This window comes from Bactrocera tryoni, chromosome 5 (genome assembly GCF_016617805.1).
Source record: "Bactrocera tryoni isolate S06 chromosome 5, CSIRO_BtryS06_freeze2, whole genome shotgun sequence".
In the NCBI taxonomy this organism is placed as follows: Eukaryota; Metazoa; Arthropoda; class Insecta; order Diptera; family Tephritidae; genus Bactrocera; species Bactrocera tryoni.
In genome coordinates, this window is record NC_052503.1 from 42121454 (window position 1) to 42140796 (window position 19343).

The window sequence follows — 19343 nt, forward strand, 5'->3', positions numbered from 1 at the left end:
TCTCCTTTACTGGCGTAGACTCCTCTTACACGCTTATATCCGAGTTAACAACAGCGCGTCAGTGGTTTCATCCTTGTGACGCCAATTGCAGATTTCGTTCCGTTTCGTTTGCAGAACCTTTCTCTCAAAAACTCATAACGGCGGCTCATCAGATGTTATCATCGTCCATGCCTCTGCAATATATAGCAGGACGGGAATAATGAGTGACCTGTAGAGTTTGGTTTTTGTTCGTCGAGAGAGAACTTTACTTCTCAATTGCTTACTTTGTCCGAAGTAGCACCTTTGGTCAAGAGTTATTCTGCGTTGGATTTCCAGGCTGACATTGTTGGTGTTGTTGATACTGCTACCAAGATAGACCAAATTATCAAGACCTCGAAGTTATGACTGTCAAAAGCGACGTGGGAGCCAAGTCGCGAGTGCGACGACTGTTTGTTTGATGACAGCAGATATTTCGTCTTGTCCACGTTCCCTACCAGACCTATTTGCTTCGCTTCCTTATCCATTCTGGAGAAGGCAGAACTAACGGCGTACGCCAGCCGCTGTACTAGACAGACAATTCCAACTCGCCTTGTTACCCTGATCATTTATATATATGTATGTAAATAAGCTTACATACATTATATCCAAATCAATTAGTTTTAAGTGATACCTACAACCGTCATGTAGCAACATGGTGCTGGAGTATAGAAATGCAAAATTAGGCTGATAGAAATATCTCACAACTATCTTCACTGATATTGCCTGTAAATAGTCAACAATTGTTAAGGAGAGACTCAAGCAGGCTTTATAATGTAATTTCGTCCATTTCCCTACACACCATTTGAGAAAAGATTTATTCCAATATCTGCAACTATGCTTGATTTATATTTTAAAGAGAAGACTTTATAATGCAATTGGTACATGGAGTGTCGCCGCAATTGTCAAACCGAAATATTAGAATATCATTCTAGAATTTGATTCAAATTTGTGGCGCGGTTGCTGAGATATGTTAATTCACCTAAAATGTTCGCGCCAATTTCGCCAATTTATTTATTTTTATTACCGTTATTATACACTAGTATGCATAAGTCAATTGTGTAAAAGGCGAGCTGGGTTATTTTCCGAACCGAATCGATAAAAAAATGTTTATGTTCCTGTAAAGTTTGATCTCAATATGTTAGATAGCATCTGTTTGACATCGGTTTGTTTATGACGCGAAAAATTTGTCTGCCGATATTTACCATGAAAAAGTGATAACATCGAGTTTATTTCAAATTTTATGTTTCCAATGGAATCACCAAATCGTGGAAAATGTTGCAAATCTTGAGTTACACAAAGTATTCAGGAAAGATCGTGAATTAATCTAAAATTTACCTGATACGAGTCGTCCATCCACCTCTTTTAATGATGATAACGCCGAACAAAACAAAAAACAATGCTTGAAAATCGTTGTTGTTGACATCAGAAAGATAGCAGAGGATCTCAGCATATCTTATGTAACGACTCAACATATTTTGGTTATTGTTTTAGGTATAAAAAGTGTCAATGCTAAACTCCTTAGCTAAAAAGTGATTGACAAAGTCACACATTCATCGAACGCAGCATTACTGGTGACGAGTGGTGGTTTCATGAATATAACATCGAAAATATCCAACAATCTAGCGAAGAGCGCTTTCAAAAATTAGCCGGAAATAAACAAAATTCACTGAAGGCACTCCCCGACGAGGCTTATAACAAGTGTATGCCTCACGAGTCTAGTTTGAGGGCAGTAATAAACATTTGCTTTAAAATACATGAAATTGTTTATTTTTTTGTCAGTTCGGGTTAAATTTGCAGGAAGCCATAAAGCGCTATAGACTGATAGCAAGGAACCAACTATGTGCTGGAGCTAAACTATGAGAACATAAATTTGGTTATCAATAAAAAAAATGGTTGCGGAACACAAAAACATAAATAATTTAAAACAGGGCAATAGGTTAATAGGTTAATAGTCACGAAAAATAACACACTTCAAACATAAAAATACAAACAGAAACTTTTAGTTCGACCCATTTTATTTCATACTTCCATATCACAAACAAGAGTCCGGTACCACCGATTTTAATGGAATCACTGTTTTTGTTTTGTTGAAGTTGAACATCAACCTCGAAGTAAAAAACTGTACTGTATGCCTTCACACCTCTCGAAATTATGATTTGTCGCATTTCATTGCTAATACATACTTATATAAAGATACACTAAGCGTCATGAGCACAACATATTTCTTCTCAGCTGTGCTTAGTATAAAGTGATTTCGTACCAAAAATGGATAAAGTTGGTTTTCAGCTTCCTCTGGGTTGTTATCGCGAATATTTCGTATCGATTTCTGTAGTTTTTTTGGCATTGAAATATTATGTGTTTATATTCGGGTATCATTCAAGCCCTCTTAGTCATACTATGTATGTAAGTATGGCGAATAATTTACATATACCACAAACTAATTAGAAACCCAAATAAGTCCAAGTTGCTTTCATCTTTATCCAATAAAAATGTTTCATAAAAATAATAAAATTCAAATTAATAATATGAATCACTTACAATGAACTCAATCGAGGGCTATTCCAAAGACGCCTACAGTACACATAACTCACGGTGGTACTTCCGCAACACCATAAAAATTTTACCGTATGTCATTCTCTAACACACACATAAAAGTAATACAACAAAAAATTTGGCATGGGAACAATAAAATATATGAATGTGTTAAAGGAAATCAGACTAAGTAAATAAACTTGAAAATAATATTTATTTGTGTTTATTTTCACACGCCATTTTAATGATTTCTTTTACGATTCAACCGATTAAATGGAGAAGAGTAAACAAGTATTTATATTGTGTTTGAGAATATCTATTTTATCTGAATATTTGTGCCGAAAATTAACAAGAACAAATGTGTTCTTATCTTTATATCTGGCATATATTATTATGTGAAATCAGTTTTTTAGCTCAATACCTTTCCGGGGCAACTTTAAAAGGCGGAGTATGTCGAGTGTGTGAGTGACAAGCGATAGATCGCATGTTCAAAACCGTAAATGACAATATATAAAATTAAGTGTTGTTGTCAATTAGAGGTAGTTTACAAGCAAAGCCGAAACTATACTAAGAGTTATTCTAAGTGTTAAAGGGTTACATGGGTTTCCTCGGGTAAACAATAGCCTTTTTTAACCCTTTTTTTCTCGTATAAAAATTAAATATTTTATTAGAATTTTTTGTTGTTACAAACATACACTATTAACAAAGAAATTCTGAAATTTTTGTAAGAAAATATTTTAAACTCGGGCAATTCCGGTGACCCCTCGGAAAAAGATGCGCCCACATTGGCAAGATAACTCCTTACAGGATCATCTAAAGTGAAAAAATACGTGTTTTAGTTAAAACTTTTTTGGCAGAAATTTTAACAAAAAAAAAATTAAAATTTCAGTGTAAATTTCGCTACATTTTTTTTCAAATAATTATGAACGAAAAAAAGAAAAGTCTTTAAGAATAGTATCTCAAAGATCTGTGCAAAATTTCATGAAGATCGATTCAGTAGTTCTCGATAAATCTTACCAACCGACTTCAAAAACACAGTTTCGAGAAAAACGCGTTGAAAGACGGCGCTTAGCTAAACTCGAGCTCACAAGTACTCAGGGCTGTATATCCGAAACTATTACTCAGATTAACTTAAAAATTTAGAACAATATTCTAAAGGTATTTTAAAATTTAAAAAGACAATAAATAAAATTTCTGAAACCCGTAAACTCATATAACCCTTAAAGTTTTGTCGTACGCTAAACCGCTGCAGTTGCCACAACACAAAAACAGCTGTAACTTCGGAAAAAATTTTGAATTTTGCGAATTCCTTACAGGCAGATACTTTTGAATAATTAGGATCTCAAATTAAGAAAAAAAATATTTTCGATAATTTGAAATTATTAGACTGCAATACCCCCTTAATACGTAAAGTGATTGATACGGGCGGAGAAGCACGGCCCAAAGCGCCTTTCCTTTGTAACCGCTGAATTTGCACACTATCGTAAATATTAGCAAACAATATAAACGAATATAATTGATTGGCGTTGTTGAAAAAGATGAGCATTAGGAGAAGTCCAAAACAGATAGAAAACTTAAGTTACACGCTAAGCAAGCTATTACGGCAGACGCGAAATAAAATGTTCTACCACGTGAACTCTAAGCGTTTACTTATGGTCGTGCTGACAAATGTTAGTTAAGTATTTATGTGTGTGCATGCGCTGAGCTGAAAGTACTTTTTTATGCAATTCGGTGTCATTTCAATTGCAGCTACTCCTCATCACAAATGAACACTTCGGCCATGCAGCTCTTACCGGGCAATGCAACGAGTGTTTTGCGAGTGAGGCGGCTTGTCTGGACGAGCAGAACTTTGCTATTTGTGTGGACGGTACGCAAATTAATGTGTCTACGCCCTGTCCTACAGGCATGGTTTGCACAGCTAACGCGGCTATATGTCAGGCCACCGCCCAGGGCGCTCTGCCCGTTTGCTATGAGGAGCAATGTGGAACATGCGCATCTGCGCAGAAGAATTTCGCCTGTCTCGACGAAGCCATCTATGCCATTTGCTATAATGGCCAGACACCAGATCCGAGTTCCATTGATTACTGTCCCTTGGGATATGTATGTGATTTGAATAACCCTCAAATTTGTTCGTCTGCGCAAACCGTAAATGTGAGTATAAATTTCTTTGTAATGGTAATAGATGGTTTTTATTATTGCTATGCAAACGTCATCGGACTCGCTCCTTATTTTTTGTAGCCATCGTGCACAATTGACGATACAACAACCGATGCAACAACAGATACAACAACGGATACTATAAGCGACTCAACAACCGAAACAACAACTGATTCAACTACAGATACAACAACTGATACGACAACCGACTCTACAACCGATACAACAACTGATTCAACTACAGATACAACAACTGCTACAACCACAGATACTACAACCGATACAACAACTGAATCAACAACTGAATCAACTACAGATACAACAACTGATACGACAACCGACTCTACAACTGATACAACTACTGCTACAACCACAGATACTACAACCGATGCAACAACTGATACGACAACGGACTCAACAACCGATACAACAACTGACTCCACAACCGATAAAACAACGGAAACATCAACTGCTACAACAACGGGTACTACAACAACGGGTACTACAACAACGGATACTACAACCCATACTACAACTGATACAACAACCGAATCAACAACCGAATCAACAACCAGGACAACAACCGTTTCAACAACAGTTTCAACTCAGGCCCCTGTAGATGCCAACACATTTTGTGCTGAAAAGGCCCAAACAGGCAAATTTAGACAAGAGGGTGACACAACATGTGCCAGGTGTGTATATCACAAAGCAATTCTTAACTTATATCTCTAATGGCTCAGTTCATATTCTGATGATAGATGATGACTCTACGACATTTTCTAAGTATTTAGTATTTTAGTTATATTCCAAGACAAATCTTGATATGAATATTATTGACTTTGATCAGCCGAAATTTGCTTGAAAATTCACTTAACCATATTTGTTTCTTCTGTAATTAATTTTTCATCATCAAATTGTATTTCTTCTTTAGATATATTTACTGCTACCGGCTTTCTGGTCAATACTTAGGCTATCAGTACACCTGCCAATACTATTTTAATGCTGCCACTCAAGCATGTCAAACGGTACGTCCGGATGATTGCTAATACCTCATTTGACTTGAGATAATCAAAAAAAGGTTTTAAACTTTTTTTAAAGGTCATTTGTAATAAACAATAAAATAATTTAAAGTTTATTGACTTATGAATTTTATAAATTGCGCTTGAGTAAGTATTCTACACATGTCAATAAGCATGTGAAGTTGGAAGATAAAGCTTTTATGGCATGGAAAGGTATAAAAAGATATTTTTCTTGAATTTGAACGGTCAGTTTAAATGACAGCTATATGATATAATAGACTAGTTCTCGTATATACATCGGATAGATAGACGGAAAGACAGACAGGAATAGCTAAATCGACTCAGTTCAACAAGCTGATTATTTATATTAATATATGCTAAAGAATGGGGTCTCCAACTTTTACTTTTGGGAGTTAGAAACATCGTGGCTCACTTATAATATACGATTAGCCCTCTCCAGATAGACTAATACCCAGAAATTGTAAATAAAACACAAAATATTTAACTATTCATCAATATTTATTTTGTCGCCGTCAAAGTGATACCCGCCAGATGTAATACACTTACCCCAACGCTTTTTCCAGTCCTCGAAACAGGTTTCATAAGCATTTTCTAGGATGGTCTCCAGCTCCTTCAGCGAATTTTGTTTCATTTCCTTAATCAACTGAAAACGGATTCCATGGTGCATTAATTTCAGTTTAGGGAACAAGAACAAATCACATAGAACCAAATCTGGTGAATGCTCTGGTTGATCGATGGTATTATTGCGTTTTTGGGTTTAAATTCGGTCACAATAGTAGCGCAATTCGATGGTACATTAACATTCTGTAAAACCCATGAATAGTTCTTCCACAATTCCGACCGTTTTCGATGGATGTCTTGCGCAAACGCCTCAATACGGCCAAATAAAACTCCTTATTGACCGTGTGTCCTTCCAGAACAAATTCATGATGCACCAAACTACGTATATCGGTAAAAGTATAATGAGCATAACCACGATTTTTGGCGGCTAAGACGTATTTTTTTTTTGGTTTCGGCACGTTTTTTCCTACCATTCCGATTATTGTTGACTTGGTGGCATGTCAAACTCTTAAATCCATGTCTCATGGGCAGTTATAATGCTCTTCATCAATATGGGATCGTAATTCGCACTATCAAGCATGTCCAAAGAGATCTTACGGTACTCATTTTGAAAAAAGTTCAACTTTATCGGGACGAGTTGAGCAAGAACGCGTTTCAACACAAAATATCCACCAAAATCATTCGAACTGATTATCGAGAGATGTCGAGCTCTCTTGCCATCTCTATAACACCTGCCTAACGATTTTTAGGTACTAAATACTTCATTTTTTTAATATTCTCATCAGTTGAAGAGGTCGAAGATCGTCCAGAATGCGGCATGTCTTCAACGGTCTCTCGACCGTCTATTAAGGCTTTGTACAACTCATAGACTTGTGTATTTAATAAAACTGAATCACCGTAAACCATTTCCAACATTCACAACGATTACACAGACAAAATTTGATTTGAAATCCAAATTTCGGACAAATTCTTGGTTCGATATTTTTATCCTTTGTAAAAATCGCCACGCACTGAGGTTTATCGACTTAAGCAGTTGCTGTAAACGAACTGGTTGACAGATCGTGTTTAGATCGAGTCACTATAGCATATAGCTGTCATACAAACTGGCCTATCAAAATCAGGTTCTTTTGTATTTCTGAAGAGTAAAAGAAGTTCACTTTTTTCTTGTTATTACTCAAGCTACTATTTGTAACCGTCTTAGTCTCATACCTACCTACTATATATTCCTATTGAATGAAAATTTAATTTACCTTATGTGCTTAGGTATTACGTTTATTCATGTAAATGAATGTGATTCTTGTCGTGAAATTTACAAAGTTGAACAGAAAGTAAGAATTTCATAAAACTTATTTTACAATTTCTATTATGTGAATCAATTTCTGCAAGAGGCGCTCTTAAGTGCGCCGATACCTCTACGTTGGACAGACATATGTAGTGCTACATTTTTTTGTAGTCGGATCAAAGGCAACCTTACAAGTATACTCCTGAGCAATCCAACTAGCCCCAGGCTTCGAACAGACGATGTATCTGCAATTTTATTAAATCACTCAAGCTATAAATTTGGAGAATATTCAAGTTGCTTACTTTGTACACGTCGTATCATTGGGTGCAGCAATTGTATCTGCCGTGCCGTGGTCTTGGCATATTTCCTCCAGAGTAAGTGGAGCCGAAGTAGTTGTGGTTGGATCTGGTGTTGTGGTTGTTATTGTCGTTGCCATAGTTGTCTGAGTGGGACAACTATATGTTGTGGTACAAAATTTTAAAGTAGGATCAAACCACTGATTCGTAGGACATGTATGCACGACTGCACTCCAAACATTATTGGTTACGCTACACTGAATAGACCTAAAATTTCGAAACTCGTTTGATTGCTACAAAAAACACAAAATTATATTGTTTACATTTTACACGTGAGATCATCAGGATATGCAATGGTACCCGATGCGCCGTAATTTTCGCAAATTTCGGCAGGAGTAAGATCGTGTTCAGTGGTCGTGGTCGATTCCAGAGTTGTTGTAGTGGTGGGTACAGTAGTGGTTGTAGTGGTAGGTGCAAGAGTCGTTGTAGTGGTGGGTACAGGAGTTGTTGTAGTCGTGGCTACAGTAGCCGTTGTAGTGGTTGTCGTTGTTGAAGTACTCTGAGTGGGGCAACTATATGTTGTGGTACAAAACTTTAAAGTAGGATCAAACCACTGATTCGTAGGACATGTATGCACGACTGCACTCCAAACATTATTGGTTACGCTACACTGAATAGACCTAAAATTTCGAAACTTGTTTGATTGCTACAAAAAAACACAAAATTAAAATGTTTACATTTTACACGTAAGATCACTAGGGTAAGCAATGGTACCCGATGAGCCATAATTTTCGCAAATTTCCGCAGGAGTAAGATCGTGTTCAGTGGTTGTAGCCGGAGTTGTTGTAGTGGTGGCAACAGTAGTTGTTGTAGTGGTGGGTGCAGGGGTCGTTGTAGTAGTAGGTGCGGGAGTCGTTGTAGTGGCAGGTGCAGGGGTTGTTGTAGTGGTGGGTGCAGAGGTCGTTGTAGTAGTGGGTGCAGGGGTTGTTGTAGTGGTGGGTGCAGGGGTCGTTGTAGTGGTGGGTGCAGGGGTTGTTGTAGTGGTGGGTGCAGCGGTCGTTGTAGTTGTGGGTACTGGAGTTGTTGTAGTGGTGGGTACAGGAGTTGTTGTAGTGGTGGCTACTGGAGTCGTTGTTGTGGTGGGTACTGGAGTTGTTGTAGTGGTAGGTGCAGGGGTTGTTGTAGTGGTGGGTGCAGGGGTCGTTGTAGTAGTAGGTGCGGGAGTCGTTGTAGTGGTAGGTGCAGGGGTTGTTGTAGTGGTAGGTGCAGGGGTTGTTGTAGTGGTGGGTGCAGGAGTCGTTGTAGTAGTAGGTGCAGGGGTCGTTGTAGTCGTAGATACAGGAGTTGTTGTAGTGGTAGGTGCAGGGGTCGTTGTAGTGGCGGGTGCAGGGGTTGTTGTAGTGGTGGATGCAGCGGTCGTTGTAGTGGTGGGTACTGGAGTTGTTGTGGTAGTGAATATAGGTGTTGTTGTAGTGGTGGGTACTGGAGTTGTTGTGGTAGTGGATATAGTTGTTGCTGTAGTGGTAGGTGCAGGGGTCGTTGTAGTAGTAGGTACAGGAGTTGTTGTAGTGGTGGCTACTGGAGTCGTTGTAGTGGTGGGTACAGGGGTCGTTGTAGTAGTGGATACAGAAGTTGTTGTAGTGGTGGGTGCAGCAGTCGTTGTACTGGAGGGTACTGGGGTTGTTGTACTGGTAGGTACAGGAGTTGTTGTAGTGGTGGATACAGAAGTTGTTGTAGTGCTAGGTATCGGAGTTGTTGTAGTACTAGGTACCGGAGTTGTTGTAGTGGTGGCTACAGGAGTCGTATCGCTAGTAGATGCAGAAGTCGTTGTAGTGGTGGGTTCCGGGGTAGTCCATTGACTTTGTCTGCAACTTGGCTGCGGATTTAAACAAGAATTATATAACCCAGTGCATTGAAATCATTGATTTTATACTGTAATTGTTAACCAGAAAAAAAATTAAAATTCATATTTTGACGTACCGTAGCTTTTGTCGCGGCTGTACAAAATCCACTTTCCGCATTCAAATCGCAGACAGTTCCCGCTGGACAATACGAAAGTGACTCATAATGTGGCACACCATCTGTAAAGCAGAACGCAATGGTCGTTTCATTAAGGCACGCATACAAATTGTTCCTGGATGCGCAAATGCCGCATTGAGATGATTCGTCGATAGTTGAATTAGTGCAACTTGCGACTGACGAATTGCTTGGATAACAAACATACACATCGCTTGTACATATATAATCTGTGGGGCATGTGACGAAATTCATGGTTGGTTGATCTGATTTAATTTTAATTAAAATGGACCAGTTAGTAATCAAATTAGTTACTGCATTATAAGAATGCAAAATATAACAAAATAAAATTACCATTAATGCAGAGTGAATAGACCGTTTCGCTGTGACAAGCTACAGGATTATTAGTGTTGCACTTATCGCACTCGCCATGCACGCCACCAAACGCGAGTGCCTAGTAAAAAAAGGAAGTGCATCGAAGTTTCTCAGGACACCATTGAACTTACTTACCACAAGAAAGAAAGTGACTTCACTTATTCGCTTCATTTAGTTAGCTTTAACTACAAATGCTGACTGAGTTTGCACCGCTGATTTGGTAAACTTTAAACACGATAAAGCCAGAGTCAACGGGAAATGACTGATAGAACAATACATGGTAAACACAAACACATATGTAGAACGATATATATGTATTTTTTTATTTGTTACATATATATATAAATGTTTATGTATGTTTCTGCGGGCCAAATAACAGTTCGATGTACGAAGACCCAACCTCGTTAATTTATTAGCTGCCAAAAATCATGTTTACCTGTTGCCATAAAACTAAAGATCGCAAAAAGAATATCTGCTTGGATCGCACAGATATTCTAACGGGTTACATGCATATACATATATGTAGTTACACAACAATAATAAATGCTATATAAATAATGTTTCTTGAGGAAGATAATATTTGTTATTAAATTTCATATCGAGATTTTAAAAATTTACAATCGTGAAGATTAGATAATTATCTATAATTAGGCAGATATCAATATGTACGTGGTGTTGCCGTTCTGTTGCAATTGTATCCAAAAAGATTAGTTTAAAGCGAATATCTTCAGTGCTACATGAATTCAGAATGGTTACTTTACCTTTATTCAAGCCCTACTTGCGACGATACTTAAACAAATACATTAACACTCACTTGGACTTCTGTTCCTTCGTGTTACCTATAAACTCCTAAAAGTGGATTACCAGATCATCCTCAACACTTGGACCACCAGATCCTCCTCAGAGACAAAGCGTTTTGAGAACAGTGCCTAGTTCAACCACCTACGATTGCTGCAAATTGACTTTGCTAAAAGCAAGTAGTTCGTAGGACCTCTTATGGTTCACTCTGGGCAAGAGCCTTTCGCAGTCGCACCTGTTGTCACCCAGTGCTTGCCAAGCTTACTGAAAGTATATAGGTCTAGCGATAGAGTGCAAGAAATCGACTCGTTTCCAATCGGATGAAATTAGGATCAGGATCCACACAAGGTAACTCTTCGGCTTTGCAATTTCCTCCGATACCGCTATAACCTGGCACGCAACCAAGTCTTACACGGAAAAGTCTTGCTGCTATTACTAATGAGGTCATACATTCCTTGATAGCTAACTTGATGGCAACCACCTCCACTTGAAAGGGGCTACAGTGGTATGGTAGCCTGAAACTAGATTGATGAACAGCTGCCGACGGAAGACTCCATCTCTTACCCGCCTTCTTAAATTCGATCCATCAGTGAAAAAGCTAACTTTATCATTCACAAATCTTTCGCAGATATGTGAACAGAGAAGGGGCAGTCAATAGAAGATTCAGCTGATCTAGATTGTCAGGAATGCGATCGAAGTAGTGTAGATCTTCAGCGTGTCCCTGCACAAAATCCCTTATATACCTAGCGTACCTAAGTTTAATAGCTGATTTCACTTGCTAGCTATACCTGCAGGTGCTATGTCCTTAATGTACCACAGTGGGCGATTATGGCTATTTTTTACACACGCTACAACTTTTTAGGTAGTGTGGTTTTCAGAGCGCCTTTCAGAAGACAATCACCCGATAAAACCTTATTGACGTAACAACGTTTTCATAAAAGCCAGCCACCACTTTCCCAACAGTATGAGACGGCATCGCCTCAATCTCTGTTCAATGTTTGGCTTTCATGAGAGCCTACATATTACCTAAAATAAACCCCGAGTACTTTACTCTGTTAAGCGGCAGAAGAATAGAGACATTGAGGGCTCACATTCTAAATATGGATAGGTTTTGGTTTGATTTTTCGAAAAGTTTTCAGTACTCTCTCAAATATCTAAATGTTTGCTCAAAAGTATAAAAAATTATAATTTATGCTATATTTTACCCCACAAATTAAAATGCTTTACTGGCAACACTGTATCTTGGTATGCACTTAAATAAATAATAACATATTTAGTTAGCCATAAAATATTATATCAACGCCATAAATATTCGCGCTCATTTGCGTGCTAGATGATAAACGGATATGAAATGACTAACCTATAAAAAATTTAATAAGAAACCAATTGATTTTTTTGCTTAGTTCCCCTTAAACCATAAACAAGATATATTATCTTCTCAGATATAGATATATTTGTATTTCAGATGAAAGACATATGATCAAAACATCGCAAAAGTAGATAGTAAGGCATATGCTTATCTTCTAAGCCAAACCCATTATATCAAAGACGGTTCGCAAAATTATCATAAGCGCCACGTTTCTTGGATTTCCATTTTTTTAATGGTTGCTACACTATCTCTCTCATCTATCTCAAAATTTAATAGCTAGGAAATATACCGTTATGAAATGAAGACAATAACAATTTTGAAGTGAGGCAAGTTGGCACTTTTTGTGTGAACGAAGAGAAATGAAACGATATGATAATGAATGCGACTTCCTTGTTTCGTTTTCTTTTTTCGAAAACAAATAAAACATGAAAGGACGTGCCAGGTTCAGGTGAAATCAAGCATATTATGCTGTCCTGTGATTTGCATACATCAAAGGTGGGGGAAATAAGTGCACATGTTGCAAAGCGATAGATTGTAATCAACTCACCAAAGGAGTTAAAATTACTATAAAAGGTGATACATTTCGAGGTTCCCTAGTTTTTTAGCGAAAAAAACACAGAAACATCAAATTTTGAAGATTATTTCTTTCAATTGCTGGCCGCGGTTAAGTCTCAGATGGTCCTTCCGTTGAGTCCGTTCGAGCATTTCGACTGATAACTGCCGAATGCCACGCGTGATGTTATCATCCAAAGCGTGAATCGAAGCGGGATTGTCTGCATAGACTTTAAACTTTACATATATCCACAGCAAAAAATTCTAACGGTATGATATCATACGATCTTAGTGGCCAATCAAGCGGCCGAAAACATGAAATTATCTGCTCACCGAAGTGTTCTCTCAATATCATTTTTGAGTAGATATGTACCGATGATTCCACTTGCCCACAAAACACACCAAACTATTGTTTTTTTTCTAGATGAAATGGCAACGCTTCAATCTCTTCAGGTTGCCCTTCGTCTCAAATGTGGCAATTTTGCTTGTCTACATACCCACATGCCAGACATGGGTCTCGCCGTTGAACAAAATTTGGCTTCAAAACGGATCATCTTGAAACTTTCCAAGAGCCCATAGAGCGAACCGTTCTCGCTTGGTAGGCCGATTTATAAACGTTGTTCTGGCGTATGTCTTCATGATCAAATGCCAAACAATACGACTCAAGGCTATTAAAAAAGTACCTTGGATCACCTGTTATTAGATATAAGAGAGATAATAAGATAAGATAATAAAACATCAACCAACGAATGGGTAATTATTAAGGGGATTCTCTTGCTCTTGCAAGATTGCAGGATGACACAAAACACCGTTGATCCGGTGATATAGTGATCTTATACCGAAATATTGAAATATGCCAAGAGAGTACCCATTGCAGAATCTAGTAATATATGAACGGTTAATTCGGTCAATTTATTGAGGATAAGATCCGATTTCTATAATTTTTGGAGAATATTTTGGTTAAATGGTTTGTGGTTTACATTAAACCTCAACCTTAGGTACTGAGGTCTTTATTTCGTCATTGGGCTTTGAATATATGTAATCCGCTTTAGACCATGAACATTTTACCGCTTATTTTCATGAGGGGTACCACACTTAGAGCTGCGCTCATTTTGTGATAAATTTGTGGTCTAGTTATGGCTCCACATAATATATCACTTAATGGCCAAGTAATAAGGGTACTGAGTTTCATTAAGATTTTTACCCAACTTACCACTTGGGCCTAGAAAAGTGAAAGCACAATGGGTTCGAAAATCACTTAATTTTCTCGATAAACAGCGTTACGTTGACGTCTGTGAAACAATGCTGTTCGACAACCAGGATGTTATGAAACGTATTATTACTTAGCGATGAGTCTTAGATCTATGCTTACGACCCGAAAACAAACGATCCATCGGCCGAATATCGTGGCAAAGGTGAGCCGAAGCGGAAAAATCACGTCAAAGTAGATCAGAAATCAAGGTTATGTTGAATAGAACTCTAGAATAGAAATTCTATTATAATTCTATTCTATTTCTATTCTATTATGTAAGATAGCGACGTGTGGTGCTCTTCGAATTCCTTCCGACCGCCCAAACTGTCAACAAGGCATACTTTTTGGGCGTTATGCGTCGTTTTTTGCGAAGCTATTCGTAAGAAGTGGCCGGAATTATGGGCCGACAACTCTTGGTTTTTGCACCGCAATAATGTACCGTCGGATACTGCATTGATGCTTCGTGAGTTTTTCGTAAAACTTTCAAACAATATCGTGCCGCAACTACCGTATTCGCCCGATTTAGCTCCGTGTGACTTCTAGCTATTCAGCAAACTCATACGACCGCTTCGGCAAAACCAGTTTGAGTCAATTGAAGACGTTAAATGTGAATAGCTACGCGCACTAAAGGCTGTTCTGGAAATTGACTTTAACAACTGTGTCGATGATTGGAAAAAACTTTGGCACAACTGTATTAGGGACGAGCAGGATTACTTGGAAGGAGACGACATAAATTTTGAAGAATAAATCCAAGAATTTTACAATTGTGAACAGAGTCTTACTATGTTTTGCTCATAGTAGTATAACACTCAATGAGGTTAAGCACTAGACTATACTAATTAACCTGTAGCTAGAGTTCATGTAGCACTCGTTGACTAATTACTAATTTATACCATTAAAATTGTTGATTTAGGATATTATATAGCCAATATGAACCAGTTAATTTCATTTCATATGTTTTTAAATATTTGTATTGATTTATTTACAATAATTATGTAATAATATAAAATGTACTCCTAACGGAACTATGTAAATCATATACGCGTTGCAAAATTTAATTGTACTAACACAAATCAAATAAAATAAATTACGCATATCTATAGAGTAAAATGTGGACTTAGATATTATTCACAGTCTAATTACGTCACTGTTACAGTCTTCTTTCAAAGTGAGCAATTGTAAAGGCTGCTACAGAAGCTCAATGAAGAATCAAAGTATTGTCCATTTGGGCATTTCAGTAGTTTCGTCTTCCACTCGCCGTTTACATTGTAACAATTGATGTAACTGAAATTTTATGATTTATTAAATGCTAATGGCACAGAACTTGTTTCCCAGCTTACCTGGTGCAATCCGTATCAGATGGATCGGCGAAGAAGCCGCTGGCTGCTTTTTCCGTGCAAAAGTCTGCGTTATTTTCACTAGTCGAGTTATATGGAAAAATGCCCACAGGAACTCCTCTTACAAGGGCGATAACGAATAACATCTGTCGGAAAAAGTATAAAGTAATTTCGATTGTATATTATGTAAGATAGCAAGCTGAACCCACTGTGCAGATAAGTATGTAGCGCTCCGTTGAATTCATGGTCACAAGTGTTGTTCGCGAATTTTGATAATAAACTAAATGCGAAAATTTTACGCATTTTTATATATTCACAAATGAAAGCATAAAATATGTATACAAGTATGTACGAGCCTACACTCACATATTTCTGTTGATGAGACGCGAAAATCTGTATAAAAGATACTAAAATAATCAAATAATCTTACCCATTCCAGATACTACTACAATCATTCATAATCAAAACACAGATGGCACATAATCTATAGGTATGTGTAATTACAGTTATACAGCTCTTAATTGTAGCGTTTTGCAATCTGCTCGTTTTATCTGCCTCAAATAGCGTGTTATCTTTTTCTTCAGAAACAAGCGCCAGACCAACGAAAATTTCCTTTAATTTATACCCAAATTGCAAAATCTATCTAATACTTTATTACTATCTTAACCCTTCGTTGCATGATTTAATTTCAGTGAGAATAAAATTTTTTTTATTCAGATTCTTAATGCGAACGATTATAAGATGACAAATTTAAAATTTTATGGTTGCAGTATTTCTTGCAACAGACTTACCTAGCGCTGCATATATGCAATACCATGCAGCAAATCTAATACATTTACAAGGAACTTACTGAACGGATATGCTCTTTATTTAATTGAATAAAAGTGTACAGAAGTAGCTTCATTACATTTACAATAAATTTAAATTTATTCGAAACGAAATTTCTTGAAACAATTTCCTGATTTGCTGAAACATAAATTAAGTTCACATTTTTGCACCGAACTGGGTAATTTGCAAGAACCACGTGGTCTAACCGCAGTGGCGCAGCTACAACTTCGGGCGCCCGGGCGAAGGATGTTCTGCCGCCTCCCTTTATCTACCTACCTATAAGTTTCATGAGGTGGTTCGAACAGAAGTGAATTTTTGCAAAATATCTTCGATATTAAGTATATAAAATTTAGGAACTAGAAGCCATGCAAATTCTGAAGTTCCAAAATTCTCACAATTCTGTTTTTGAGGAAATTGATAGTAAATTTACAAGACATCTTATTAAAAACCATAGAAAAAACACCTTTTCGCCCTATATCTTGTACACTTTTGACACAATTTGCAGGAATTTTTGCCCGATTTGGAGTTTTTAAATACCATTTTTGAAAATTTGGAGAAATAAAAGTATTTGTTACATTCAAAGCATAGGGTAACTGTGAGAGTGACACGTCGCGACGACACGGTAAAAATAAAGATACTGTTTTTTTTGTCACTCCTACGTCGCAATGTGTCATTCTCACAGTTTACCCTATGCTTCAACTGTGACATATACGTTGGTTTCTGCCAGCAACTTGCCGAATCCTATCCAGATAACTTGGATAACGAAGATTTATGCAATGACATCCAAGACGTCCTACGTTTATTAAAGAGAGCGAAGAAAGAGGAAGAACAAATTGGATTTTCGCCAGAAAAAGTTCTATTATACATTTTTTCAATGGGACACTGGAAGCTTACAAGACGTTAGCGACAACTCTAAGAATACTACTCACTATACCTGTATCAGTTGCATCTTGTGAAAGATCTTTTAGCAAACTTAAATTGATCAAATCTTACTTGAGATCGACCATGAGTCAGAGTAGACTGTCCAATCTTGCGATTCTCTCAATAGAATGTGAAACTGCTTCAACCTTAAATTACAATGATATCATACTCGTATGTGATTTTGCAGCGATCAAAGCTAGAAAAGCGCATCTTTAAGTTCTATCACTATTTTTAAGAAAGATATAAGCCAAAAGATATAAGACAAATTCAAAAACTGAAAGTATTCGTGTAAAAATTAATATTTTTCATTGTTATTCAGATTATTACATTGTGAGTGTACAACTCTTTACCTTTTATAATAAATTTTGTAAAAAAATTTGTTGAAGTATTTTTCTGAATATTAAAAAACAGCGAAGATCGTTTTGCCGCCCCCAAGACGTTGCGCCCGGGGCGACGGCCTCCTTTGCCCCCACCTAGCTACGCTACTGTCTAAACGTAATTCATTTTCAGTCATATGTGGCAAATAAATACATTATTTTATCTGTAGTAAAGTTTTTTTGATAACTCTAAAGGCCTTTCACGTGGTGTTACAGCTTTCCACATTTTACATTGTGTTTCACCTACTTTCAGGCGAAAATCTGCCAAACTGTCTGTGACTGTATTTTCTTTTGTGTTTCCGCTCATTTATTTATGTAGCCGTGTCAACCAAACGATAAAAAAGTCACATATACCACATCTTATAGCGTATTTTGATTTTGTATCGGCCTATGAAGGAATCTAGCAAATCAACACACCCATGAATTTATTATACTTTGGTAAAACGTTTAGGTAAGCGTCCGGCTAAATTTCTTATCAACCAGTTCAAATGCTAGTTCTGAAGTTTTGCCACAGTAGCTTGAAATAAAGCTAACGATTTTATTATCTATCCAAGAATATATAAAAATTATTAACGTTTGCACGATATTCAAGGGATTTTCCGCGTGTTTTCTTCATCATAATTTCTCATCAAGAAGCTTTAAATTGAGAATTCGGTTCCGATGAACTGTTCCCAGTGAGTAAATTCCCCGTTTACATAGATGGCAAAAGATATGTAATAATTATGAAAACAAAAACTTTTTATTTTTTTTGTGGGAGAATATTCCTTAGTAATACTTTATTATAACTCTGTTGGGACTTGATCCCAAATCAATTTCCTCAGGAAGTCTATATATACGAACTAGTCACTCAGTTTTTGAGATATCGTTGTGAAATTTTGCAAACGTCATTTTCTCTTCAAGAAGCTGCTCATTTGTCGGAACTGCCGATATCGGACCACTATAACAAATAGTTATCATACAAACTGAACGATCGGAATCAAGTTCTTGTATGGAAAACATTCACATTTGACAATGTATCTTCACAAAAGTTAGCACAGGTTATTTTCTATGATAATAATGTAATATACCAAAAAATTGTTCAGATGGGCTTACTATAGCATATAGCTGCCATACAAACCGAACCATCGGAATCATGGGCTTGTATGGAAAACTTTCGTATGTGACTTGGTATCTTCACGAAATTTGACATGGATTACTGCTTAAGATAATAATATAGTCTCCGAAAAAATTGTTCAGATCGGATTACTATAGCATATACATAGCTTCCATACAAACTGAACACATACATCGTTACTAAAAGAAGTGCATCTGTGAAGGGTATATTAGCTTCAGCGCAGCCGAAGTTAACGTTTTTTCTTGTTTCGAATTTATTCGCTGACACAGTGCATTGTATTAATTTGTTGCCCTAAACTATCCTATCCCTAAAAAAAATTTCAGATCTTGTTTTCTATATATCATTCATTTTTTTCTCGGTCTTTTTGACAAGTGCATAAATTTGATTGATGAACTATTAACTCCATGAGACCATCTAAAATTTAAACAATCTGCGGTAGCTGTTCGTTGCTTTTAAAATCAGTATTAAGCCCGTCATACTGTTTTAGTTTCCAAATAGTTCTGTAATATTTTTCTTTC

At 37.0% G+C, this 19343-nt stretch overlaps 3 protein-coding genes across 3 annotated transcripts; 1 reads left to right on the forward strand and 2 right to left on the reverse strand.

Moving 5' to 3' along the window:
- Window positions 1-4161: 4161 nt before the first annotated feature.
- LOC120778598 (cell wall protein IFF6-like) lies at window positions 4162-5753 on the forward strand. The gene is made up of 4 exons (XM_040110471.1): window positions 4162-4220; window positions 4300-4701; window positions 4789-5399; window positions 5639-5753. Exons 1-4 carry the CDS (start codon window positions 4170-4172, stop codon window positions 5751-5753), a joined length of 1179 nt encoding a protein of 392 aa, XP_039966405.1. The 5' UTR covers window positions 4162-4169.
- A 1877-nt stretch (window positions 5754-7630) lies between these two features.
- LOC120777903 (mucin-2-like) lies at window positions 7631-10482 on the reverse strand. Its single transcript, XM_040109484.1, has 7 exons — window positions 10413-10482; window positions 10257-10356; window positions 9867-10168; window positions 8624-9762; window positions 8210-8566; window positions 7893-8153; window positions 7631-7835 (listed from the first exon to the last, which is right to left on the reverse strand). The coding sequence occupies exons 1-7, from the start codon at window positions 10446-10448 to the stop codon at window positions 7721-7723; spliced, it is 2310 nt and encodes a 769-aa protein (XP_039965418.1). The 5' UTR covers window positions 10449-10482; the 3' UTR covers window positions 7631-7720.
- A 4862-nt stretch (window positions 10483-15344) lies between these two features.
- LOC120778323 lies at window positions 15345-15830 on the reverse strand. The gene is made up of 3 exons (XM_040110119.1): window positions 15795-15830; window positions 15589-15731; window positions 15345-15532 (listed from the first exon to the last, which is right to left on the reverse strand). Exons 1-3 carry the CDS (start codon window positions 15828-15830, stop codon window positions 15412-15414), a joined length of 300 nt encoding a protein of 99 aa, XP_039966053.1. The 3' UTR covers window positions 15345-15411.
- Between the last annotated feature and the right edge of the window lie 3513 nt (window positions 15831-19343).